This window comes from Talpa occidentalis, unplaced genomic scaffold (assembly GCF_014898055.3).
Source record: "Talpa occidentalis isolate TD23 unplaced genomic scaffold, MPIMG_talOcc4v2.1 talOcc4.2, whole genome shotgun sequence".
In the NCBI taxonomy this organism is placed as follows: domain Eukaryota; kingdom Metazoa; phylum Chordata; class Mammalia; order Eulipotyphla; family Talpidae; genus Talpa; species Talpa occidentalis.
The window spans coordinates 26,458,678-26,486,191 of record NW_023602073.1 but is presented as its reverse complement, the minus strand read 5'-3'; the positions used below and the strand labels follow the sequence as shown (position 1 = coordinate 26,486,191).

The 27,514-nt window shown below is 41.0% G+C and overlaps 1 protein-coding gene across 3 annotated transcripts in view; it reads right to left on the bottom strand.

Moving 5' to 3' along the window:
• Positions 1 to 27,514, bottom strand: part of ADTRP (androgen dependent TFPI regulating protein) — a 75,254-nt gene that overhangs the window by 10,396 nt on the left and 37,344 nt on the right. For all 3 annotated transcript variants that reach the window (XM_037519221.2, XM_037519219.2, XM_054698442.1), the window contains exon 5: positions 9,585 to 9,700. In XM_037519221.2, coding sequence (XP_037375118.1) covers positions 9,585 to 9,700 — 116 coding nt within the window. The remainder of the gene's footprint in view (positions 1 to 9,584; positions 9,701 to 27,514) is intronic.

The following is a 27,514-nucleotide window of genomic DNA, read 5'->3' as shown; positions in this document are numbered from 1 at the left end:
AGAGTCAGAGTGGAGAGCAGAGCAGGCAGACTGATGAAGTACACTGCTGAGGGGAGCAGCAGGCAGCAGGAGAGGTCTGCGCGCCATGTGGGACCCTCACTGGACAACCAGGGATGGAACCGGTGGTGCAGAAGCTGCAGGCAGCTTCGCAACCCAGCGCTCAACCACTGCGCCACTGGGGAGGCCCAATAAATACATCTTTTTAAAAAAATGGGCAACAAACATGAAAAAATAATCAGTGTCATTAATTGTTAGGGAAATGCAAATCAAAACTAAAATGAGATATTACTTCAAACCCACTTGTATGACTATAAGCAAAAAAATAAATAAAAACAGAAAATATGGTGTTGGAGATGATTTGGAAAAATCAGAATCCTGCTGCATGGCTGGTAAAGTAACATGGTGTAATTGCTATAGAGAGCTATGTTAGTTCTTCAAAAAATATAAAATAAAATAAACAATAGCATTGCCATATAATCCAGCAACCCCACTTCTCAGTAGAGACCCCAAAGAGTTGAAAGCTAGGACTCAAAGAGAGCTATCTACCCATGTTCATAAAAGCCCTGTCAACAATATCAAAAGCGTAGAAGCAACCCGTGTCTATCTATGGATAAATGCATTACAAAATGTGGAATATAAAATAGAATATCACCATTCAGTCTTAAAAAGGAAGGAGAGGAGATGCTGATACATGCCACAGCCTGATTAAACCTTGAAGATACTATGTTAAGTATAAAAAAAAACCATAAAATAACAAATGTTATTATTATTTCATTTTTTCACTTATATCCACTTATAAGTGAATATATGGATGGATATATCCACTTATATCCATCCAATTCAAAGCAGAATAAATGGGTGTGGGGGGTGGGGGAAATTGGAGTTACTGTTTAATGGGCACAGGATTTCAGTCTGGGGAGGGAAAGCGTTCTGGGGTTAGATGGTGGGGATGACTGCACACCAATGTGACTGGGCTAGGTGCCGCAGAGTATATTTTTAAAAAGATTAAAATGGAAAATTTCATGTTATGTTTATTCTACCACAATAAAAAAATTAAAGCCTCAGGTCTACAAATGTGGACTTAGCAACTTGGCCCCTGGCCTGGCCTGCTGGTGTCACGCTGTTCTCCCAAGGTCGTCTTGATGTCCCTTTAATGTAATCAACACTTTACCAGATCACAACCAAAAGATTATATCATTATTTACTCTCTGAGGCATGTGTCCTTTAGAAGCATTTTGCAGCACTTCTTTCTGCATGGCTACTCCTCATGACATAGCAGAACAGGTATAAGGGGCAGAAAGTAAATATCCCAGGTGGCTAGAGTTTGGGGTCAGGGAGGAGATTTGAATACACTCCAAACATTGCATTAATTAGTTCACTTTGCTTACTTCATATATTTGAAACTAGGGCTTCCTTGCGCTCATGCACATTTATATAAGATAGTCTACAAATAAGGACATTGCCCTAGAGACCTGGAAAGTTTCTATTTATTTACTTATTTTTTGCCTCTCACAGCATAAGTTTTGTAAAGGAAGGCTCCTGGGGTAAGATAATGAAGTCTTCACGTTCACGGAGAAATCGTGAAAGTTATAGGTGCGTTAACTGATAGTGGGCACAGCAATGAAAATAGAGCATCAGACAAGATTGTAGTCATTTAATAAAGGGTGGTCAGCAGAGAGACTGAACAAGGAGATAGGCACAGTAAGTTGGTATCACTTCCTTTTGAGCTTCCCAAATGATAATGAATATTATGTTGAAAGGATCAAGGCAGGGGGAGGGAGGCAGGTAAGAAGGGGGGGAGGAAAAGGAGAAGAGGAGAGAAGGGATGAAGAAGGAGGGTACTCTGCACTCAGCATGTTTGGTATAGATCTCAGTCAGTGTCAACTTGGCAGTCACCCTGTCCCCAAGTAGGATCCAATGAAATCATATCTAAATGTCTCTCTTATGCATACACATCACTCTAGGCATCACAGGCCACCAGTAATCCAAGTAGTCTTTCTATGAATGAAATGTATTCATGGTGCTCTTTGGCTTCCCTGTATTTGCACTGCTTTAGGAGAATATCTAAGCCCAATCCAGCCTGCCTGGCCTGCCCTGCTCACTGCTCACCTGCCCACCTGTCTACCTATCCACCCTCAGATCGGCGGTCCATCCATATTGGACCTCTTTCTGGCTCTTAAATGAACCAAGCTCTGCAGCTTTTGGACCTTCAGCCTTGCTGTTGTCTCTACTTAGAACACCTCTGGTCTTTCACTTCCTGGGACACACTTCTCTTTGCACTGTGCCTGGCTAAATCACACTCATGCTTCAAGTCACTGCTTAAAAGACCATTTCTCTAGAAAATATTTTCTCAACATTCCCCCAGTCCCATTTCAGTTAGATTCTTGTGTCCTGTGATCTCCACCACGATCTCAATAACCAACCATGTTTGGTCTCTGTGTTCTCACTAGCCTAGAAGCTCATATCTGTCATGCATTTCCCAAGTGCTGAAACACAGTAAGCTCTTGATATTTTTAAATAAATGTCTGTTTTGGGTGGATGTATCCAAATTTTTAACCATTGTAGACAATTCTCAACTGCCTGACCCATTAACACAGAAGCTTCTGGAAACTGTAAATTTATCTGGTAGCCTTTCAAATTTTAGTTGACATTCACTTTATTAATACTTTGAAGATGCCAGTTCTGGAACTGTCTGTCTTGTGAATCTATGTGAGTCAGGGTGGGTAGGCACAATGGGGTAGCCAAAATTCAATCTTTTATAGACCCCTTTTCCTAAATCTTATAGTGTCAAATGATTATTATGGAATTCAAACTTTCTGTGTCTTATCAGTAGGGAAACAGTGGATGTCTGTGGGTTAGAGATAAATATATTACTAGTTTTGTGGGCTTTGAATATAGTTCTTAAATTGCCAACACCCATATCATATATTTCTAGCCCAGAAGAATAAACAGAATAAAAGGACCCTCTGATTTCCTATTTTCATGCCAATATCAATCATAAACATGTGAGGGGATCACACTTGCATCTGATGCCAGAAGGCAAGGGCAATTTGTATGACATTTTGAAAGTAAATTCAACAAGTCACCAGATTTCCTACAATGACAATGTTCCTGAGAACACAGACCATGTGATGCCTGAGTGAGGCGGCCTGTGCCCGCCACTGCCCAGTCCCATTCACACTCAGTTCACCTGCCGCTCAAGCCTTTCTACTCCCTACAAATGATGTATAAAAGCATTCTCCAGCCTTAGTAGTTAAAAAAATCATATATGACTTTCAACAATAATTTGTGAATTATTTACATTTATCTTAAAAAATAAATTCCTATCGAGGCCTCCCTGGTGGCACAAGGAGTTAAGTACAGCACTGTGAAGCTATCCATAGCCTCTGCAGCAGGAGTTCGATCCCCGGCCTGCCAGGGAGCAACCCACATGGCGCAGCAGACCTCTTCTGTCTGGCTCGCTGCTCCCCTCAGCAGTGTGTTTCAGTCAGTCTGCCTGTTCTGCTCCCCCCTCTGTCTCTGGTGAATCCTGTCACCCCCTGCACCTCTGGCCTGTATCCAGTCTTGTATGCATACATAAATAAATCTTAAAAAATAAATAAATAAATAAATATACAACTAAATAAATAAATAAATAAATAAATTCCTATCAAGACTTACTTTACTTTCAAATGTATTTTAGGTGAAGCAAAAGGAAAGTTTTTTTTTTTTTTTTTTTTTTTTTTAAAAAAAAAGGAAGTAAGAAAGTGAAAAGAAACTGTGAAGCTAGAATGTTAGATAAATATGCTACCTGGGTACTGAAAATGTTAGCAATCAAGAGAGTCGACTGGCTACCTTTTCATGGTATTTAAAAATGTGGCTCCACTCCCACCTCACTGGAGCACCCCATTCTGGCTGGAAAATTCTCCTGCCTCAGGGACCATGGGGAGCTGATCCACTGCTGGTTTTCTACCACCTGATCATTCTTTGTTCCTTTGCTGTGTAACCTTATCCTCCTGTCCCTTGGGTGAGGGTGTTTCTCCAGCATTTGCTTCCCACTTCTCACTCTTCCTGCTCAGTTCCTAGCAATCTGAGACCTACCAGGAAGTTTCACTCCCCACTTCTCTTGAGACTCCAGGTCCAAAGGCCCACCTCTCTTGAGACCCCAGGTCTGAATTTCCAAGTGGAAGTTTATCTGGGCAAGGGGTTTTTCAACCTTGGCGGAAGATTGGAATTGCCTTGGTGGCTTTAAAAATTCCCATGTCCAGGACCTATCTTGAAGCAATTAAACCAGAATCCTTTGGAATAGATCCAGATATGGACTTTTATGTTGATTTTTTTACTTCTGTCCAAAAGTATTTCTTTCTCATCTTTTCTAAGTTTATTAATGGAATTACTGTCTTCAGTCTAACAGCTGACAATTCTTAGACTTATCCTGATTTTTCCTTTTAATCTGCCCACTACATACCAACTAATCTATAAAACTTATTCTGCTGGTTTAATAGTGTCTCAGATGTGTCCCTCCATACAACAGCATTCCTCTTCAGGCTGCTTTTCTCTCTCCAATATCTCTGACCAGCATTTTGTTTGAGTAGGAGGTGAAGTTTGGACAGGAAGGATGAGAAGCATAGATAACCATTTCTTCTTTCCCACTGTTACCCCTCTTCAATTTGTATCATGGCTGAACCCCAATTGTTGATAATAAGGGAAATTGTAAGACGTCCTTCTACTTAATTTTATATGTTAATTTACCTGAAGACTAAGGAGTCCTTCTGTGGAAGATGGAGCAAAGATTCTGATTCCCACTAACATTTGAGGTGTAAAACTATGGTGCATTCAAGCGGTCTCAAACAAAGGCCATATTTCAGGAAGGGTAACAGTGGCTTAGGGAGAGAATTTGTGATATTGCAAGAGTAGGAGTAAAAGTAGGAAAGTATTGTTGCTGCTGGGTATGGTGTGGTGGCTGATCTTGGAACTCAGCTCAGTCCAACTTTCTGGCAGTGTTAAATGTATTTCAGGAGTAAGATATTTCTATGTGTGTCTATAAATAGGTGGAAGGATTTGTAGGATTGTTACACTTGGAGGCCCAGCCAGGCTTGCTCTGGGTCCACACATGAGTGAGCACTGTATAGAAAAAAGGAATTCTCTCTCTCACCTTATAAGAACTTCACACACTAGTAGAGACACATAAGGACATTAGCAGATTTCTGGCCTATCAACAGGAAATACTTAGTGCACTCTAGGCCAGCTGGGACTGCTGCAATAGCAATAATATTGTTCCTGCTACAACATAAGTACTTAGGACCAACGTGGTATTGGCATTGTCAGAAGTGGGGGCGGCGTGCTAACCTAAACATGGGGCCAAGGAGAGCTGTCAGTCTCTGAAGACTATTGTGACTTTACAATCTGTGGATGGGCAATGCTCAAGGTGGCATGCAGCATGGGTAATTGTGGGCACTCACTGGGTTATCAAAACTCCTTAGATCTCAAGGACTGGACGAAGGAGGCTGCTCTAGGCACCCAGTTATGAGATGACACTGGAACTATGGGCTAGCCATGGATGAAGGATAAGACACTGATTATACTGCATGACTTAAGCATATCCTGGCCAACTTTTCTTTTCTTTTTTTTTAAAGATTTATTTATTTATTTATACAAGAACCAGGGTACAGGCCAGATTTTCAGGAGAGTGAGAGGATTCACCAGAGACAGAGTGGGGGAACAGAACAGGCAGACTGACAAAATACACTGCTGAGGGGAGCAGCGGGCGAGACAGGAAAGGTCTGCCACACCATGTGGGACCCTTGCCAGCTGGCTGGGATCGAACTGGTGCTGCAGAGGCTGCGAACAGCTTCACAGCACATGCTCAACCACCTGCGCCACCAGGGAAGGCCCCTCTGGTCAACTTTTCTTTGGCATTGCTTTGTTCTATTTCACTTCCTATGTCTTTCCACTCCATTTTCAGCACAATTTTCAAAGCAATATTTGAAAATATAATTCTCAGGCCAAGTTATTATACTAATACTATCATTTCTTTGCCACAGAAACAAACCACCACCATTACCAATCTCACATTCCTGTGCTGTCAAAGCTGTCGCCCACATCCACAAATTGCCATGAGGTGGAGCCTCCTATTTGTCCACTCTTCACTAGAAGGTCCAGCTAAAGTGAATTGTTGACCATTGCACCCCTTGGCCTTGGGACTGTTTTGGTTTGTTCACTTTCTCCCAATTTTGCAGCTCCAGTCTTTCCAGTCCTTCTGGCTCAGATCCACTGCATACTCTCCGTGAAGCTCTTGTCATGTAACTCTTTGCTCCTTAGCTTCCATGTGGCTCCTTGTATGTGTCATGACATTTAAACATTCCTACCATCTGCTGAAATTTGTATGCATCGTTCATTTCTACTTACTAAATACAAGCCTACTGTAGGCTGGATTGACCTTATATAACTGCTTTTCCCAGCAGGACAAGCTCTGTGTTAGGGGAAATATTTGTTCAAGAGAATGAATAAAAGCCAGCAGTAGGAACATTTCTATTTTCCTTCTCCTCACCACTGCCTCAAAGAGAGTTAGGTGAGATGTTTTGGGGTGAGAGAGATGGGAGGAGTGTATGAGCTACCATATTTATAGGTGACTAATGCTTTCCAAAGGAAATGAATGATTTGCAGTTATTACTGCTTTGCAAAGTTTTGTTTTTCCACTGAAAGGCCAGCCCTCCAATTTTGCAATCTGAAAAATAGCAAAAAATCAAGTGCCACATGTGAGGTAGTCCCCATGGTTTTGGTGGCTATTTTTAGGTCATTGTAACATGGTTTCAGCAGTGAAATGCTTCTCTGGCTCAGCTATTGCTATTTTTCTGATTCATGCTTATTTCTCACGCTCTCTCTGGCCCAGGCTCATATTATTTCCCTCATTCCTGCTGTGCTGTCTCCCTATTTGACCATTCAAACTGGCCTACCTCACAGCCAACCCAGAGCCACTTCCCTAAAGCATCTCCTTGGATAGTCACAGTTTGTTAATGGTGATCTGTAGACATGAGGACCCTGGAGCCCTAGAGTGCTGTGAAGGCTGGGATGGCAGTCAGCAGAGTCAGAGCTCCCCTAAACAGAGCATGCACAGAGGATGGGAAACTTCAGTAGTGTGGCAATCAGATGCCCACATTTGATTCATTCTAGCAAAACTGGGCACTAGTGGACCAAATGCTGAGTGAGTCCTTCATTTTTATAAGGAGGTCAAAGTCCCAAACCACTTCGGCTCCCCTCTGGGATATACCCAGTCACATTCCTGCCAGTGACAGGCCTTTTTGTATTTCCTCCATTTGTTCCATTACCAACATTTTAATGTCTAATTTCAAGCCAGAGAGCAGAGTGTAAAGACAAGGATATAGTTTTTTTGCCTGGCCACAAGGATACACTTTTTTGCCTGGCATTTAGCAGGGTGTGTTTTGCAGTTGGGGAAGCTGAACAAATACCTTGCCATGGGAATACAGTGGAAGGAGAACTGGAGTTGGGAATAAGAGACCTGATTTAAGTCACAGCTTTGATGTGCCCATTTGGCCTCGTGCACGTCATTTAACCCACTGAGGATTCGGGTTTCTAATGTTGGATGAACCCTAAGTTGCCTACCATCACCCATGCCTCTGATTCAGTTTGCAGATTGATTGCTATTTTCTCAGCTGGCTAATATCAACTCTCCTGAGTTACCATAAATTCTGCCAACTGGTCTCTCTGCTTTATTCCTCTTTAATTTCCATACTTCAGCCAGAATCATCTTTCTATTCATCTTTCTAACACATCATTTTACGTCTCTGCTTACATTTCTCTCACAATGAACGCTTAAAAGTTCAAATTCATTCATGTGAATTCATGAGCTATCTTTTCCCTGTCCTTTGATTCAGCCATATCCTCAGCAACTTTAGCCTTTGTAGATGCTCTTCCCTTTATCCAATGGTCTTTTCCATGTGTCTTTTGTCTTATTATTACTGATTCTTTGGCTCTCAGCCTAGACACCATTTGTCTGAAAAAAGTCCTTAACATCCGATAGAACCCTGTTCTTACTCCCAATACAGATCATCACCTTCTCTTCTCATCACCTTCTCTCAGTATCTTATAGGTGAACTCCAAAAGTTACACTTCAGGAGAAAGAGTAAATCAGATTGAAATCCACCAAAAAGTATGGAAAGTTAAGTGCATATTCAGACAGCTGCCACCCTGATTTTCTTCAACACATACAACAAAAAGAAATACATTTATGTGTGTCTCTTTCCCCAACCCCAGGTCCCAAATATTCTCTCTTTAGGGAGATTTTTCCTTTGGGTTAAACCAAACATGGCAAATATATGGAACATATCCTGTGTTCTTCATTCTCTTGCTACTGGAATATATTGTTAAATGATAACACAACTCTTTTTTTGGCAGGGTCTCAGAATCCTTCTTAACACAGTGCTCCATACATCATCTACCAGTTTGTCCCCAGCTGAAGCTTTATTTTCTAAAAGTTCCGTTTGTTAAGTGCAATGGAAAACAGCATTGATCACAGGCAGTTGGGGGGATTTACTGAGCAAGTAGTTTGTTCAGGACAGGAGAAGCAAGAAAGGAAAAGAGGGGGTCAGCAGAACAACAGTGGGTACCACAAGAGATGGGGAGACTAGAAAGATAGCATTATCTGAGGCCTAGGCCCTAAGATAGAGGCTGATGAGGCACTACTATTGCCCAAGTCCTTTGGAATGTGTTCTTCTGGCTTCTGTTTCTGAGAGTATATAATGAATTAAGCTACCCCCTCCCCATAAAGGGATTGAGATATTACCCAGACTATCAGATGTGAACAGCTTATGTGAATCTAGACTAGAGAAATGCATCATGTGGAAGGGATCAATCCACAGGTAGTAGACTTTACATGGCTATTTCTGTAAAGCAGAAGCATGGCAGTGGAAGAAAGGGCTATCAATTGGAAAGGGAGGCTTTCACTGGTTGGGTGGAAGGAAAAGAACTTTCTCTGGATTACAGAACATTGGGCTGCATTTCTGAGAATTTTGTGCATCCAGGGGGTTGGATGATGAAATCTTGCCTACCTACTTAAATTATCTGCCTTGCCTCTAGCTAGGCTGATCTTCAGCTCCTCAGGCAATTGCCCAAATGCCCTCTAGGAACTATGGTGCCAAGCATTGATGCAAATAAACCAATAGTGATACAGACAAGAGGAATAGACCAAACCCAACATGCTCAACCTGTCAAATGCCTTTTAGATGGAATAGATTTAGATGCATCAGATCATTCATCCATTAAAACATTTTAATTTCAAATGGAACCAAAGATCAATATTTTCTTGGGGAAAGCATAGCTTTGTAATGATTCTCCATGAGTGGGAGAGAGGAGCTCATGACTTCCTGCATTCCTCCAGGCACACATGCTGATCCCTCTGCGAGTGATGTTTCCATGAGTATCAAGATCAAGCAATAAGAATCATTCTTACCTGAATATTTAAAGATGGTGAAATCCCTGTTAGCCCAAGAATAAAGACCCTCTGAAAGAACAGTATGCATCTTTGGAAATATCCCTCAGATTCTCCTGTAACAAATCCAAGTTGATTTTCTCTCTGTAACTCTTACCTGGTAATGTAAGCAAAGGAAGCAATAGTAAACAAGGAGAGCCCCTTCTTCTTCTTTGGATAGCCGTGTGGCCTGAGGATGATTTCAACCAGGGTGGGCAGCAATATAGAAGTGTGCTGTAGGAGAAGAGACGACAAGTCATGTCAGGCCACCTGGCTGCTCCCAATACCCCTGGTTCTCCCTTCCCCATCCAATCTACTGTCTTACACAACTACCATATGAAACTTTCCAAAAGGTGGCTTAGGCGGTGCTTCTTAGATGCCCTGTTGCCTAGCGTACTGGAGTAATATGTGGGTACTGAGGCTGTTAGCAATGCACCATCTCCCTCGCAGTCCTGGCTTAGGGCCCACTGCTCCCTTCTCCCAACACACACTTACGCACCCACACTCACACTCACACTCACACCCAGCTGCTCATTCCTCCACTAGGATGGGCTGTTCTTGTCATTCCCTGTAGCACTCAGCAAGCTGGCTCCCATCTTCATGCTGTTCGTTCATGCCCCAACTCTGCATGGAATGTTTTCTCTCCCTATTTTCATATTATCTGTAGTCTTTGCAGCCATCACAGTCTTCCATGATGCTGTCTCTGAATTCTAGTCTCCACTTGTCAATTTCTCTCCTCAATTTGTCTGACTTGTATCCTGGGCTGTGTAGTCTAACACAGCGTGCATTCCTAAGCTGGGCAGGAGGTGGATAAAACACTGGCCTGACCCTGTGCTCCCCACTGTACGTGGCACCAGGTAACCACCCTGGTGACAGGTGATAGGTGCTGTGAGATGCATGAGAGCCTCCCTTTGAGACCTTCCTTGTCCTCCCCATGCCTTCCCTCTTCCACACCCTCCATTATATTGTCTTCTCACATCTTTTAAACCCTTAACATTAGATTGTATAATGACATTTTAAAAAGGGAATAAATCTTTAGGAATAATGCTGCATTTGGGTGTAAAGATAACTGATGCCTGCCCCCTCTGGGTTATAGACCTGACCTGGGAGAGGTGACTTATGTCATGTGCAATGTCCCCTCACTCATTAAGTGCATTTATTTAACTCTTCTGCTGCACTCTGTGTTATTGGAAACATCCAATAGTGTTAATATTTTACATTTTTATGTTTCTAGATTCTTCTTTCATCCCTGCTCCCTAATATCCTCAGCTCCTAGAAACCTCTTGTACTGAATTCCACTGGCAAACCTCATCCCATTCCAGCTCCTATTCCTGAGCCTGGAAGCAGCTGTGTCACCACATCAGTTACAACAGTCACTGGGTTGAGGAATGTCACAGTGCCGCTGTAACCATGCTCCCATGCCCAGCTGTCTGCTGGAAGCCTGTGTGACCTTTGCTACAGTCACATCAGTCTTGTGCTCAGGAGCATCCCCAGGAAGCAACCCCTCCTCCCACTCTACCGAACCAGGTGGCGGAAGGTCAGAAGCACAACACCCCACTGTCAAAAACACTGCTGGGGCAGGTAAGGAGTGACTTTTTTTTTTTTAAAGATTTTAATTTATTTATTTACACAAGAACTGGGGTACAGGCAAGATTCGCGGGAGGGTGAGAGGATTCACCAGAGACAGAGCGGGGAACAGATCAGGCAGACTGAAATACACTGCTGAGGGGAGCTGCAAGCGAGACAGGAGAGATCTGTCATGCCATGTGGGACCCTCGCTGCCCGGCCGAGATCGAACCGGTGCTGCAGAGGCTGTGGTCAGCTTCACAGCACTGCGCTCAACTGCCTGCACCACCAGGGGAGGCCCAGGAATGACTCTTAAGTATAGAGCCTGACATAGAGGCTCAAAGCTGCAGTGAGGTAACACAAAATCCTCAGGTCCCTTACAGGTCCTGGGTTTTAGTAACAAAGCCTAAGGAACAGCCTTGTGGACAAACCATAGCTTTCATGTCCACCCTCCAAGGCTGGTTCTGAACATACTGACTGGTTGAATGTGTAAGAGCAAGAACTTCCAGGCCCACTTTCTACATCTGTATCTGGTTAGATTTCAGGCTGCAGCATCAGTGTCTCTCTCTTCAATAAAGAAGGGCACAGACTTCAGAACCTAACCTTGGACATTTCTTAAATGTCCTTGGGGACAGTGGAGAGCACACATATCACAGAGGTGCTGCTCCGAGGATCGTGGTAAGTGGTGTGAAACTAAGTCCAAGGACCATGAGAACTTCCAAAGAGTGTTAGGAGCATCAGCTGCGACTGTCACTATTTCTGTCAATGCTGTCCTTCAGTGGAGGTTGACTGTGCAGTGGGGTTGGGTGAGGGTTTGGGATAGCCACATGCCAGATGTTCAGATGCAGCCAGCTGCCACCTGCAAGGGGCTGTGGCGTGTGAGCTGTTGGAGTGTGGTGGCAGAACTGTCTAGTGGTCACCCCTGGCTTCCCCCAGCCCACAGATGGCTCTTATACCCCCAACCGCAGCTGCTTCAGAGGCCTGGCAACACTCAGTGACTGACATCAGTGTTTTTTCACCCAGAGGCCACCTCGGGAGGCAGGCAAGAGACAGGGCAGTCTGCCCAGCGCAGCCACCTGCCCCTCTGCCTGCCTTCACTCTGACACAGCCAGGAAGATCCAGCTTCTATTAGGAACCATTAACAGTCTCATTATACTAGCCATTGATCTGACAGATTTTATTAACCCTGCCCACAGTCAGCGGCTTCCGTTCTCTGCGTTAACGATCATTTGGAACAGAATTCCTGTGGAATAATGTAGTGTGTTTGCATTAGGAGCAAATGAGTTCTCAGTGATTAATGCTTTTACAACAAATAATTCAGGGATGCATGACTGGCCATCGCTTCTAGGAGCCTGCCCTCTTCGAGTGACATTCATTTGGATTTCCAAATGAATTCTCCCTGATGGCTTCTGGGAAGCTTACTTCAGTGATGTCATTAGTGACGGGCCATATACCGCGGCTTAATACCAGTGAAAAGGTCTTAAAAAGCATCGCATTTTCAGGCCTGGGCTGGGGGTAGGAATGAGAAGAGGAGGAAGACCACATTCTGTGAGCTTTCTAAATATTGAGCTATGTGAAGAGCCAAGCGTGACGCAATAAACCTCCTGGTATTTCAAATGTACTGGTATTTCACCTCATGTTGATATAAATTATATAACCTATATCAGGCAGCACATATTTTTTTCAAAGGAGGAAAGAACAAATTCAGTAAGAGAAAAATCAAATATGCTTTTGCTTCCAAAAAATCTAATAATTAGGCTAGATTGACACAAATTAGAACACTGCCAAAAATTACTGAAAACAGTGACTCATTCTGTATTTCAATTAACAGTTTCTCAGTTTCCCTTATAAACAGTGAAGCTGACAAAAATTAATTATCTCAGAGGGGGTAAAATATTTCCTTCCAAGGTAAACAAAACATCACTGGCTGAAACAATAGTGTGTGTAAACAGAGGGGATGGAGTAAAGCTATCTTTCCTCTCAATTAAGCCATCATTTGGGTAGATTTTCCTTTAAATATCTCATTTCAAAAGCTTTGGTTAAAAGGCCAATGTTGTTCTTTTCTCCTCCCTTTCTACTAAATTACACCTTTTCCTCCTTTCCTTGATATAATGCCTTCTATCATTTAATATCTTAAAGACAGAACTATAAGCACAACATATTAAATTAAGTGTTAGTATAATAATTGCATGTTAGATCCCCTGGTTGCAAAATAGCCTTGTAGATAAGCACTGAAATTTACCAGCCCATAGAAAATTCTTACAAGGTTACATGAATAGCAATGTGAAAAATAATGAGCACTTTTTTTTTCTCAGTTCATACCAGTAAATAAGCAGCTACTATAAACAGCTTCCCGGTGTTACAAACTCACGATGGGAAGCATTTGCCTGACTCATGCAAAAGCCTTAATCACAGCGATAACCCATGGGCCCAACAATTCTTCACCACTGTCATTGGATTCCAAAGATGAATCCATAGTCTGGGGTGGCCATGCTCCTATCTTTAAGATTCGTATGGACCCAAGAGCACTTAATTTTCTCAAGTGAAAGAAATTCAGAGAACCTTCAAATTTTAAAAATTAGTCAATAGCATTGAAAAATATGATCTCTGACTCCTTCCTCTGTTTCATTTCCTTGTTGGACTATCTTTTGTGTTCAGTTGAGTTTATCAGGATAAACAAGCCGGCTTCTACCTCTCTGGACCAGTCACTGAGAGACTTCCTCCTTCAGATGCTGGTTCTAACAACTAACTGACGTAATTTTTTCCTTCCCTTCCTCTGTTCAAGCAATATTTGGATCTAAGAATCAATTCTGTGCATTCACTCTTCCCTGATGGAGATTTCCCCCCCAAAGTCTCTAAGATCATGCCTATGGTTTGTTTATTGTGTCCCTGGATAAACATTTTTTAATAAAGTTTTATTGAACTGACAATATTTCATTTCTGGATATGTTAAAGAAGATATTTTTGCTTTCTATGAACTCAATGTATACATTAATTTAAAGTTTGTTTAAAAAGGGAAGCCTTTACAAATTCTCCTCTGGCAAATCCATGATGAAAACATCAATTAAAATTTAAAGGTAAATACAATGGACATGGAGGCAAAGAAGACTCTAAGAGTATGCTGCTATACCCAGGCTTGTGATTATACTGCTGGATCTTGTTCCTTAAGCTTAAAATCTATACACAGTAAAAGTACATAGTAACAGTTGTTTTGTAAATCCTACTAAGTCAAAGCTTAGGTCTTGATAATACCATCTATTTGTTAGCTAAAAACATTTACTTTCCTTCTTACAACTTCCCTTCATACAGTTTCTGCCTTTAACTCTCTATAGGTCAGAATAATTGTTGTAGTCTTTCTGGGGGAATACGTTCTACAGTTTCTGCCTTTAACTCTCTATAGGTCAGAATAATTGTTGTAGTCTTTCTGGGGGAATACGTTCTACTTGAAAGCAGAGACTATCTGTTGTTAAAGATGTCCTTGGTTGGTAAAGATGCAATTGTGCTTTAGGTTAATCTGATATATGGGAATCCGAAAATGTAGACATAGGCTCTATTGCTTATATCTCTAAGGGAAAATTTTTTTAAAAAAACTCTTCCACATACAATACCTGTAGGCCCTTTTCAGTCTCAAATACTAGAGTTTAAAAGATAATTGAATTTATACAAACTCTCTTTTCTACTTTCTAGGAGTCAAGTGCACAGGCTAGGCACTGCTGTAATTAAAAAGTCAATGTTAAAATGCCAGAGGAGGAATTGAAAATGTAAACCACCCACAGAGATTTTTTTCTCTTTGATCTCCAGATCTACTTAGTTGGGCTAACACAGGTCACTCAACTTGGTAAAAATACAGAAAAATGAAAGTTAAAAACCAAGTCTTATTTACTGCAGAAGAATAGTATTGCTTTCAAATTACTCTAAAATGCACCAAAACCAAGGTGATTTGATGTGTTGGATGCATAGATTTGATGAAGTAAATAAGCTATTAATATTAGAATGTTAGTGGCAGATGGCATAAGAATTCACTAGATAATTCTTTGAAATTTGGTTTTGTATTTGAAAATTTTCATAACAAAATATTAGGAGAAAAGTGAGATGGTATCTCATGGTAGTTTTGATTTGCATTTCCCTGATTGCAAGTGATGTTGAACATTTTTTCATATGCCTGTTGGCCATTTGCATTTCCTCTTCAGAGAAGTTTCTTTTTAGCTCCTCTGTCCATTTCTTGACTGGATTATTTTCTTTGTTGTTGTTGAGTCTCATCAGCTCTTTGCAGATTTTTGTGATCAGTCCTTTATCATTAGTGTTGTGTGCAAAAATTTTCTCCCAGTTGGTGGGGTTTCTCTTTGTTTTTGTTATTGTCTCTTTTGCTGTGCAGAAGCTCTTTAATTTGATGTAGTCCCAGCTGTTGATCTTTGCCTTCACTATCGCAACAACAAATGTTGGTGAGGTTGTGGAGAAAAAGGAACTCTTCTGCACTGTTGGTGGGAGTGCAAACTGGTCCAACCACTATGGAGAGCTGTGTGGAGATTTCTGGACCTACTAAACATAGAGCTTCCACAGGATCCAGCAATTCCACTCCTAGGTATTTACCCAAAGAACACAGAAACATCAATTCCAAAGAACACCTGCACCCCTATGTTTATAGCAGCACTATTTACAATAGCTAAGCTTTGGAAACAGCCCAAATGCCCAAAAATAGATGACTGGATCAAGAAGATGTGGTACATATATACCATGGAATATTACTCAGCATTCAAAAAAGATAAACACATGCAATTTGCAGCAACATGGATGGCGCTGGAAGGGATCATGCTCAGTGAAATAAGCCAGAAAGAAAAAGAAAAATACCGGATGGTCTCACTCATAGCAGGAATCTAGAATACTTAAATAAGGGACCAGGAAAATGAATAACTATAAGAAAGTGAAAATCAAAATCAACAAAAACTATGAACCAGAGACACTTTTTGGGGGGTGGGGGGCGGGAGGGGAGGGATTGGGGTCAGAATGGGGGGATTGCAATTGTATGGGGAATATAAAAATAAAATTTATTAATTTAAAAAAAGAAAAAAAAAAGAAAAGAAAAGTGAACAGTCTTTACTGAGCTGTAACGAGAAATGAATGTTCCATCAGACTGAGGAAGACAACCATGCCATTATTAATGAATTTGTATGTTAATTGAAGAGGTGTTTAAATGATAACTTTCCAAATATTCTAAGGAGGATTTCTAAGTGTTATTTTACTTACTGCACTATTTGCTTTTCGGTTAATATGTAGTTTAACCAACATATCAAAGCAGCATTTTTCTTCTACTGGGGAACCAGTTGCTTTGAGGGCATAGAGTATGGTGAAGAAGTGGCCATTTAGTTCTATCCAGTTAAGGTTAGACAAAAAGAAAGACTAAAGATCTTACAACCCTGCAATCAGAAATCTGCCTCTTTCTCTTTCTCTCTATGCCTCTAAAACACCCAACCCCCTTCCTCTAATTTAACTCTCTACACTAATAACAACCTACCTGCTGTAATCACTGACTCTTACACATTATTTCTCATATCCAGCTGGATTTGCTTTCCTCTTCAGATGCTTCCCATACACCTGCCCATCCTTTTATCTTTCCGAGCATTACCTCTATTTTGGTTCTCAGCATTGCAATTAAACCAACCTTCCTAAAACAAGTTTCATGTTGCTACTTCCTGCTAAAAAAATTTCTGAGGCTCCTTGTTCCCTCAGTCTACTGTCTATATACTCCTTCCCCAATCTTTTTTTTTTTTTTACAAGTTAAATAAACCAGGGCCTTCTCTGGTGGCACGGCGGTTGAGCGCTGGGCTGGGAAGCTGCCCTGCAGCCTCTGCAACACCGGTTTGATCCCCGGCAGCCTGCGAGGGTCCCACATGGAGCGACAGACCTCTCCTGCCACGCCTGCTGCTCCCCTCAGCACTCTTCCTGCTCTGGTCCCTGCTCTGGCTCTGGTGAATTCTCTCAGCCTCCCGCATTTCTGACTGTACCCAGTGTTGTATAAATAAATAAATAAAGAAGTTAAATAAACCATTTAAAATTTTTTTTAGTTAATGAATTACCATTGTTTTGCATTTTTGTTAATATTCTGACAGTGGGATTTCTCCCATTATGCGTGGTCTTTGTAGCTCTCCCACCACAAAAGCCCCCGCTGTTCTGTAAATTGCTTTGGGTAGGATGGTTATTTTGACAATGTTGAAATCCTTCCAATCTATGACAGGGAATATTTTTCCATCTCTTTGTACCTCTTCTATTTATTTTAACATTGTCTTATGGTTGGGCCTCCCCTGGTGGCGCAGCGCTTGAGCGCTGGGCTGCGAGGCTGCCCGCAGTTTCTGTAGGGCCGGTTTGTCCCCCGCTGCGCCGGCGAGGGTCCCACAAACAAACAAAGAACAATGTCTTATGGTTTTCCTTGTGTAGATCCCTCACCTGCTTTGTTAGGTTTATTCCCAGATATTTAAATATTTTTGGTGAGACTATAAATAGAAGGGCTTTCTTAATTTCTTTTGGTTTATTGTTTATACATAGGAAAGCAACTGATTTTTGTGTGTTGATTTTGTAGACTGCCACTTTGCTGAACTGGTTTATTGCTTTAATTAGTTTTTCTGTGGCGTCTTAAGCATTCTTTTTGTATATTACCATATCATCTGCTAATAATGCTACTTTACTACTTCTTTCCCAATTTGGATGCACTTTATAACTATCTCTTGCCTAATTTCTCTAGCTAGGACTTCTAATACTGGACCTCTTTTTATTGTACAAATCTTAGTGGAAAGGATTTCAGTTTTACAACATTAATAATGATACTAGCTGTGGCTTGCCGTGGGTGGCTTTTATTATTTTATGATACAGTCCATTTATTCCCAGTTTCTTAAGGGTTTTCATCATAAAAGGATGCTGAATCTTATCTAATGTTTCTTGGTATCTATTGATATGGCCATACGGTTTTACTTTACTTTTTGTTGATGTGGTGAATTATGTTGATTGAGTTTTCAGTGTTGAACCATCCTTGAACTCCTAGAATAAATTCCACTTGGTCATGATGTCCAATCCTCTCAATGCCTTGTTACATTCAGTTTGCTAAGATTTAATTAAGGATTTTACTATGATGTTCTCTAGGGAGATTGGTCTATAATTTTTTTTTGATGTAATCTTTGTTTGGTTTTGGAATTAGTATAATATTAGCCTCATAAAATGCGTTTGGGAGTATTCTATCTTTCTCAATTTTGTTTTATTGAGTTTGAGCAGAATAGGTATTAGTTCATCTTTGAAAGTTTGGTAAAACTCTCTTGTGAAGCCATCTGGTCCTGCACTTTTGTTTTTTTGGGAGAGGTTTGATTACTATTTCAACTTTCTTGCTTGTTCAGTTTTTCTACTTCTTCTCTATTCAGTCTTGTATGATTGGACAATTCTAAAATCTGTCTACCAGATATAGGTTGTTGAATTTGTTCATGTATAAATGGTCCTACTAATCTCTTGATATCTTCTGAATATCTATGGTGTCCATTATAACTGCTTTCATTTCTGTTTCTGTTTTTTTGAGTTTTCTCCCCTTTTTCTAGGTAAATCCAGCTAGAGCTTTGTCAATTTTATTTAGTTTTTCAAAGAACCATCTTTGGTTTCATTGATCTTTTTGGACTGTCTTTTGTTTTCTATTTGATTTATTTGTGTTTTATTTTTCATTATTTCCTTCCTTCTGATGGCTTTTGGATTTTTTTTGTTCTTTTCATAATTACTTGATATAAGACACAACGTTGTTTATGTGATCTCTTTTTTTGTTTCTTGATGTGGCTTGTGTTCTTATATATTTCCCTCTTAATACTGTTTTTGCTGTGTCCCATACATTGTGAAAGTTTGTTTCCTCATTGTCATTTGCCTCAAGATACTTTTTGATTTATTCTTTGATTTCCTTGTTGATCCAGTGGTCTTTTAGTATTGTATTGTTTAGTCTCCATTATTGGAGGTTTTTCCTTCTTTCTTTTTGTATTTCATTTAGTTGAGGTCTAATGATACCTTTATGGTCTGAGAATATACTTGTTATGATTTCAATTTTCAAAATTTATTGATATGTTTTCAATCCTGGGAAGGTTCATGTGCGCTTGAAAAAAAATACGTTTTAGGTGTGGTCTAGGATCCTTTAGATGTCTATTAGGTTCATTTTGGCTAATTCTTTGTTAAAAGCTATTATGTCTTTATTCATTTTTTTTGTCTCATTGACTTGTCCATTGGTGAGAGTGAGGTGTTGAAGTTTCATGCAACAAATGTGTTTTTTGCAATGTTTGTTTTCTTAGATCATACTACTTGCTTAATGCATTTTCGTGCTCCTTCATTTGGTGAGTAAATGTTGAAGATTGTTATGTCCTCCTGATACATTGTTCCTTTAATCATTATGCTGTGTCCATTCCTGTCTCTTGTTATTGTTTTTAACTGGAAATATATTTTATCTGATATTAGTATGTCTGTCTCATCCTTTCTTGGGTTCCATTTGCTTGTAGAATTATATTCCAACCTTTTATTTTGAGCCTATGTTTATCTTTGGAACTCAGGTGTATTACTTCCTTGAGACAGCAGAAGGTTGGATTGTGTTTCCTAATCCAACGAAATCCTCTGCATCTTTTAACTGGTGAATTTAGTCTGTTAACATTTAGAGTGATATTGATATATGAAAGTCTGTTGCTGAAATTTTTTTTATTAGTTTTGTGGTTGTGTCTATTTCTTTGTTCAGTTATTTCTGTGTGTTTCTCTATTTAGCTTAGATATTTCTTGGGGGGGGTATTTAGCTTTAGCAAACTCCTATGGTTTTTCTTTGTCTGAGAAGACCTTTATTTCTTCCATATCTAAAGGAGAGTCTTGATGGATGTAGTACTCTCAGTTGTAATTTTTTTCTTTAAGTTTGTCAAACACATCTTTCCATTCCCTCCTTGCCAACAGTGGTTTTTCTAAGAAGTCTGATGTTAGCCTGATCTGTGCTCCTTGTAGGTTATCTGCTTCTACACCTTCCTAAGTTCAACAATTTTTGTGTTGAACTCAGAATTTTCACCTTTATGCGCCTTGGTGTTGGTTTCATTTTGTTTAGGTACCCCAGTGTTCTTTTAACTTCCTGGATTTCTATCTTAATTTCCTCTTCCAGAATTGGGGAATTTTCTTCTATTATTTCTTCAGATATGTTCTCTGTTTCTTTTTGTCTCTCTTCCTTTTCTGGGATGCCCATTGTTCTTGTGTTTCCTTTTCTCACAGCACAGTTCACTAAGTGTTGATTCTTTTTTAAAAATTTTTACTTTTCTTTTCTTTTTCTTCTTCCATCTTGCTTCTTTGTAAATTTATATCTTTTATTTCACTGATTCACTCTTCCATTTGCTTTATTCCCTTATAGATTTCTATATTATTTTCATCTCCTCTTTTAATAAGTTTTCATCCTGCAATTGCTTTATTTCCTTTTTTAGGGTATTATTTTCAATCTTCTGTTCATTAATTTTATTTCTGATGACATTCAATAGTTTTTCCAAATTTTCTTTTATATCCTTGACACACTATTCTGCATCTACTCTGAGTTCTACTGTGAATTCTTCAAATTTCTTTATGATGGCATGTTTGAATTCTGTATCTGATAAGAGTAAATGATTGTCCATATCTTTGTGGCTGGGTTCTGGAGATGTGTTCGTTGTGGTGTTATAGTTCCTTTTGGACTTCTGCTGCCATTCTTTGTGTTATTCCATCTTCCCACTTTTTTTAGGACCATACTGTTATGAGTTTCACCTCTGCTAGTCTTGTCTCCACCTCTCCATCACTGGGTCAGGACACTGAACAGAGGGCAGCTGGGAGTAACTGCTATTGGGCATAGTTTCGTGTGGCCTGGAATGAGGTTTGTGATGGTTCCTGAGGCACTGGTGGCTGAACTAGGGGGTCAAGGGAATTTTCTAAGGGTGGCTGTGGGTCATTAGAAAAGGGCAGGTCTCTATGTCACCCAGACTGGGACATGTGTCTGCTCTTAAGGTGCTGGTGGCTGAGACAGTGGTTAAGGCAACTTCCCATGGGTTTTTCCTTCCCCAATCTTACCCTGTCTCATTTTCTTTCCTCAGCTCAAACCAGTCTCCTGCATTATTTTTTTTCTTTCTTTTTCTAGAATTCTTCCCCCTTTCTCATTTATTTAAATCTTTTCTTTCTCTCTCAAGCAGCCATACACACCTTTGAGATGCCTTACAACCAAAAACATACACATTAACATGAATAAATATAAAAGAAAATAACAATCCAGGAGAACATTTAAACACAAATAAGCCAACCAGAGGCTTGCTGACTGCTATTATTGAGATTCAAATATAGCAATGAATTTCCAGACAGCCAAAGATAAAAGAGAGAGATACACCTACTTTTTTAAAAAAGGGAATTAAAGTTTTCCTCCTAGTAATTGGACCTCAAATAAATTTCTATCATTGTTTTTCATCTAAGGGATGCTAAGTCCTTAAATGTGAAATGCTATTTCACAACCGAGTCCCATGGGCAACCATTTCAATCATCTATATTCCAAACACTTATACAACCTGAAGACAAAATCATAAAACAATCTATTGAAGGGGATTCTACCTGTAAGGAGATAATGTTATACAATTATGTAGCCTTCAATAATCAGAGTAATAGATGAACTCCAAGAATATTATTTCCTCCTTGGGTGTTTTTGTTTCTGTTCCATAAGTGAGTCATATAATAGCCAGGTTTTATTCTCTGTTTAGAGCCTGGATTGTAGGTATCTCACAGTGTTAATGACACAGAGATATAAATGCTTGGAGAAATTCAGAGAATCAATAGCCATGTTGACACCCTTCTATTGCAAATAAGAAGCCGGTGCAGGGTGGGTATAGCTCAGTGGTAGAGCATTTGACTGCAAATAAGAAGCCTCACTAAGGAAACCATTCTGCCTCTTGGAGCTGAGTACCCAGTCCTTTAGCATCCTTAGTGTCCATGTCACACCCACAGCACACCCATGCCAATCCTACCTTTGCATGAACTCTCATTCTCCTGTACTCCCCATAGGTCCTTTGCTCTGCATTAGACTCTTTAGTTATTAGTTATATTCAGTTTTAATTTTTAAACTGAAAGTTTTACATATTTTTCTATTCTCAGATTATAAACTTTGTGAGAACAATGTCCTCAACTCCTATTTTTTTTTTTTAGGACTCCCACCCTTTGCTTAATAAATGCTTTTTGACTGAATTTCCTTATTTGAACTTAAGAATTGCAAAACAGAATTAAGTTCTTAATGTAGCCTGATGAGTCCCTTGTGATTTGGTTACTTTTCTTATTTACTTTCACACATTGCTTTCCTGCCCTATGTACTCTATCCCATGGTCACCCCCAATAATATGCACTTCAACCACAATTATGTGTCTCTCATCATTGATTCATCACACATTTGCCCCAACCCGCCCTCAGTTTTTTCCACCCTGCACTTCTCATCTTACAGAGCTCAGCATAGATATTACAACCTCCAGAGAGCCTTTGTAGAAGCCTGAACCCTCCTACATGTGCTCTTCAGTGGCATGGCTGGACCTCCCTTTGCTCAACTCTACCACAGCATCACATGATTGCAGTCATCCAATAGTTGGTCAAACTCTCCAGAGATGGAAACAACTCGAGACATAGGGCTGCTATAATTTCATCTTCCATGCCTAGCATGGGTACTTAACCTACCCTGGGCTCTTAACATCTGTATCATTAATGAATGAAACAATGGAGTGAGGCAGATGAGGAAGAAAAGTCCTTACTAAAGCATAGCCTGGGAAGACAACCCTGTGTCTGTCTCAGTGTGAGAAAACAGCAGCTGGAGGCCACATTCCACTTATATCAGCAGTGCCATGGCAAGCAATGTACATGGTTGCAAGGTCACAGAGTCAATCCCATTTCAGGATGATCATTTTTTCCTTTTCATGGCTATAGATGGCACCATGAATCCTAAAAGTGAGTGTTATGGGTGACAGGAAACCTGAGAAAATGTGACTCCTGGGAACAACTTCTGGATGTCCACACCATGGAAGTAAGCTCTGGATTCATTGTGGGGTATCATTATCCAGGAGTTGGAAGCCCTTAAGGAAGTTGGAAGATGTGTAGTCAGCAGAGGCTGTTCTTTATTCATTTTGGAACCCACTGAACTGTGGCCACCATTCTGAGATTGGGTCAGGTGGAAAGTCCCCAGACTGAGTCTGGTATCTTCTCTATACCTCCTCCTCTTCATCAATCTGTAAACCACATTCCCTCCATGCTTCTGTGCTGGGCTCCACATGGCATGCATAGTGCCTTGTTTTTCAGACAAACAGATGGGAAGCTCTCTAGAAAGCTGCTCCAAGTCAGAGGAAGGAGACTGTTCTTTTCAAGAAGGAAATTGCTTCTGAAACATTGGGGTCTCTTCTTGCTTTAGAACCTGCATCTCTCAGGCACCATCGTTTCCTCTCAGATCTCTTGTCATGATGTCAATCAAGTCAGCTAGTTTCCCTGGGAGATAACAGTGATTTGGAAAAGCACCCTGTAAACACAAGCTTCAGGGCAAAGTTCCAAACTCCCCATATGACTGATCCCATGATGGATCATTTTCCATGTGTTCTCTTTGCTGCCTCTGGCTTTCCCTTGCTGACCCATGAGGGTATTCCTAAAGGGACTCACCAACTATTTGCAAAATGGCAGTCGTTCACTGGTGATTTTTCCAAATGCAAGTAATGGGTTAGTTTGGGTTTGGTCTGCATGGGGGAGGGGCACGTGAGCTCACATTGGGGAATTTACCAGTAGAGGAGGAGATAACTGAAAGTGGGACTGAGAGGTAAAAGAAGACATATTTGCTTGGGAAATGCCCTCCTTTGATAGCCATTAAATAGCTCATGAGAAGCAGTTATTTCAGTGCTTTAGACAATTGAAAGATGTGGGAGATACCCACATGTAATAGATGGTCTTTGAACTAAAGTATAAATGAATGTCAACAATATTTATTTATTGTAACCCTATAGTGTCACAGTAGGAGTACTCTTCTAAAGAATTATGTAGTAAATACTCTTGAGTATGTAGAACTGGATTGAGTTCTCAGCATCAAAAATGAAAGAGGACAAATCCTTAATGCAATGACCTGCTTTTCTTTTGTAAGCCTCAGTAAGTAAAGCTTTTTCTGACCTAAAAGGCTCAAGAGCTTCTCTTCAACTGTTTAAGTGGCATCCCAAACCTTCTCTTATTATCTCAGAGCATCACCAAATTGTGTTTGTTATTTTAAAATAAAAGTATATGAATTATCTTTTATTACAAATGATAATTATGTATCACAGAAGATGTTTTCAATTATGAACATTTTTTTCTTACAAAATAAACAGAAGGACTATCTGTAGTATATTAAACAGAAGACGTCCAATAATGTAGTATAATATGAGTTTGATACTCAGAAAAGAAGTTTGGCTAGAGGGCCTCCCTAGTGGCACAGCAGATTGAGTGCAGCGCTGTGAAGCTGTCTGAAGCCTCTGAAGTGCGGGTTCGATTCCCGGCCAACCAAGGAGATACCCACATGGTGCAGCAGACTGCTCCTGTCTCACCTGCTGCTCCCCTCAGCAGTGCTTTCAGTCCGTCTGCCTGTTCTGCTCCCCGTTCTGTCTCTGATGAATCCTCTCACCCTCCCACGCCTCTGGCCTGTACCCCAGCTTTTGTATAAATAAAAACAAATCTTTGGGGGAAAAAAGAAAAGAAATTTGGCTAGAGATAGATATTTGGGATCCATCTGAGTTAGATATAACTTTGCTGCTAGAGAGAATCTAGGAGTAAACATGATGGAAGTGCAATAAGTAAGCCAGAGTTTCTTAACCTTCCACCTATTATTGTTGTTGTTATGGAGCATGCCCATGCATTGTGGATGTTTAACAACACCCTTGGTTTCTACTCACTACACACAAGACACACTCTTGTCCCCCACCCAGATGTGACAATCCAAAGTCTCCAGATACTACCAAGTCTCCCCTAGAGGGCTAAATCAACCACAGTTAAGAATCTTGAATTTAATCTATAGGCAAATAAAAAGCATCTTGTAGTTGGCAAAAATTTGTTTAAAAGTCTGGAGGTAATGTAAAAAAGGAAGAAGAATATTTTAAGAAAGAGCTGATCGAAAGTTGAGGAACAGTATTATGAGTATCAACTCCACTGGTTTTAGAGACGAGAAGGCTATGGTGAACACACAGAAACTAGTTCCTTCTCAAATTGCTTACTCTTCTTTAATGAGAGAAGTCTACAACGTTTGTGTAATCCTCTGCATCTTTGCATTTCAACCTTCTGTCTATTGAATTCTTAGACTTGGACCTTGGAACCCCTAAGTACTGGGGAAAAGTTTAGCAAAAGAGATGTCTTCATGGATGCCATTGCCATTGTCAAATCCCAAGGGAGGTTGTGTAACAGGAGTTCCATGCTGCTTTGGGACATAACTGGCTTTGATGGGAACCTGGAGGTAGTGGCACACTGGGAATCAGTGGACCAGTATCCAACTCCCCTGGCAGGTGGAAATGATCACAGGTGGTGCGACTGAGGCGCATTAGAACAGCCAGGAACACCTACCTGGGAGTCTGGCTGGGCAGTGCTGGATGCCGGACTGGACAGCCCTGGAGGCAACGGCATCAAGAAGTGGTGCTGGAGGACTGCCTTAGCTGCCAGGTTTGAAGGCCATCCCCAGTGCAAGCCTCAGAAAGAGAGAGGGAGAGAGAGAAAGAGAGAGAGAGAGAGAAAGGGGGAGAGAGAGAGAGAGAGAGAGCAAGCCCTGGAGTGCCTGAACCCTGGCTCAGCAGGTGGCCAAGGGGACAGATCGTGGGACTCCTATGGATGCAGTAGTGCCCATGCCATGCCACACTGGTGCTTCCACTGCTTATGTGAACATCAGGCCCCGCTGAAGCCTGCCTTAGCAGCCAGGTACACTCACACCCACTACCCTGCAGGGCCCACCACCTGCATGAAACCTCCTGACCAAAATGTAGGTCAGGTTTGGATGCACTGGCTGGAATTTCACTTTTGAATACCATGCTGGAATTGAAAATGGACCGATGAGGTTCAAGCTACCAACAGACCAATCAGGTTCAGTCTCTCACTAGTGCCATTCAAGGCTTTCAAGACCATTCAGGAATTGTAAATGGACCAACCAGATTCAAGTTCAACCAGCTCCAACCAAACAGCTGGAATTGTGAATGGAGCTTGAGACTTGAAAGGCAGGTGCCCTATAGGGGTTATAAGCTGAGGTTTCAGAGGGCTTCAGACAGGTTAATCTGGGCTTAGACCCCCACGGACCTCTAACACCTACAAGACCTCTGTGGACCTCTGTAACCTTCAGTAGATCTCTGTACTTCCAAGAACTTTGCATCTGATCTCAGCTTCAAGCCGCAGTCAGACTGCTGCTCCAGCCTCTGGCCCTGACTCTGACAGAGCCTGCTGACTGGCACCATTAGCCTATGCCTGGTTTCTCTAAAAGAGCTGTCTGATATAGGCTTATGCCCGGCATCTCTAAGGCCTATTACACTGTGCCTCTGGTATTGCTGCCTACTAACCAGTGCTGGCCAGTAACCATCTCTAATAACCGTCCACTGCTTCTGGTCCTCCAGCATCACTTCCTGATGCTGTTGCCTCCAGGGCTATCCAGTCCGGCATCCAGCACTGCCCAGCCAGACTCCCAGGTAGGTGTCCCTGGCTGTTCTAATGCACCTCAGTCGCACCACCTGTGATCATTTCCACCTGCCAGGGGAGTTGGATACTGGTCCACCGATTCCCAGTGTGCCACTACCTCCAGGTTCCCATCAAAGGGACAATGCCATCTTGCACAAGAAAACTTTGCTTTGAACTACTGGACACTGCAGTAGAAAGTCTTTCCTTTATCCCAATTTCTCCTTTGTTAATAAACCCTATTGTTGCACTCTGAGTCTGAGTTGTTTCTTACACTTATGAGCATATGGGTGAGGACCCACAAACCATGCCATTTCCAGGCCTTTGTACACAGTTTCAAGTGGAAATATGCACAAGTTTGTAAATATAAAGTTTGAGAATATACATGCAGATCAAATCTGTTTGTTTGGAATCCATTACACACTCCCAGGAAAGCAGGCCTTGGGCAGTGAGACAATCTTCCCAAGAAATTTGACTCACTTCCTTATTGTGGTCTTCTTTGTAAAAATAAAGTGAAATTTTCCAAAAGGTCATAAAATTCCTTTTCACCCCAGAACAGTAAAATGTAGCTTTTATGAATCCCTAGATGTGTTTGGGGAGAGACACCAAAAACACAAACTTACATTCCCAAGCAATCTCTGTTAGGAGAGCTCTCTGGGCTACCCTTCTGAAATGGTCATGCACTGTTTGATTTCCAAAATGGAAAATAAAAAAAAGCAAGCACAGGTTTTTGGTTTGGTGTGGTTTGAAATCTGAATCTTCACTGGTAAAATCTCTTTCTAGTAAGAGAAATAAAATGTTGAATTCTCCCCT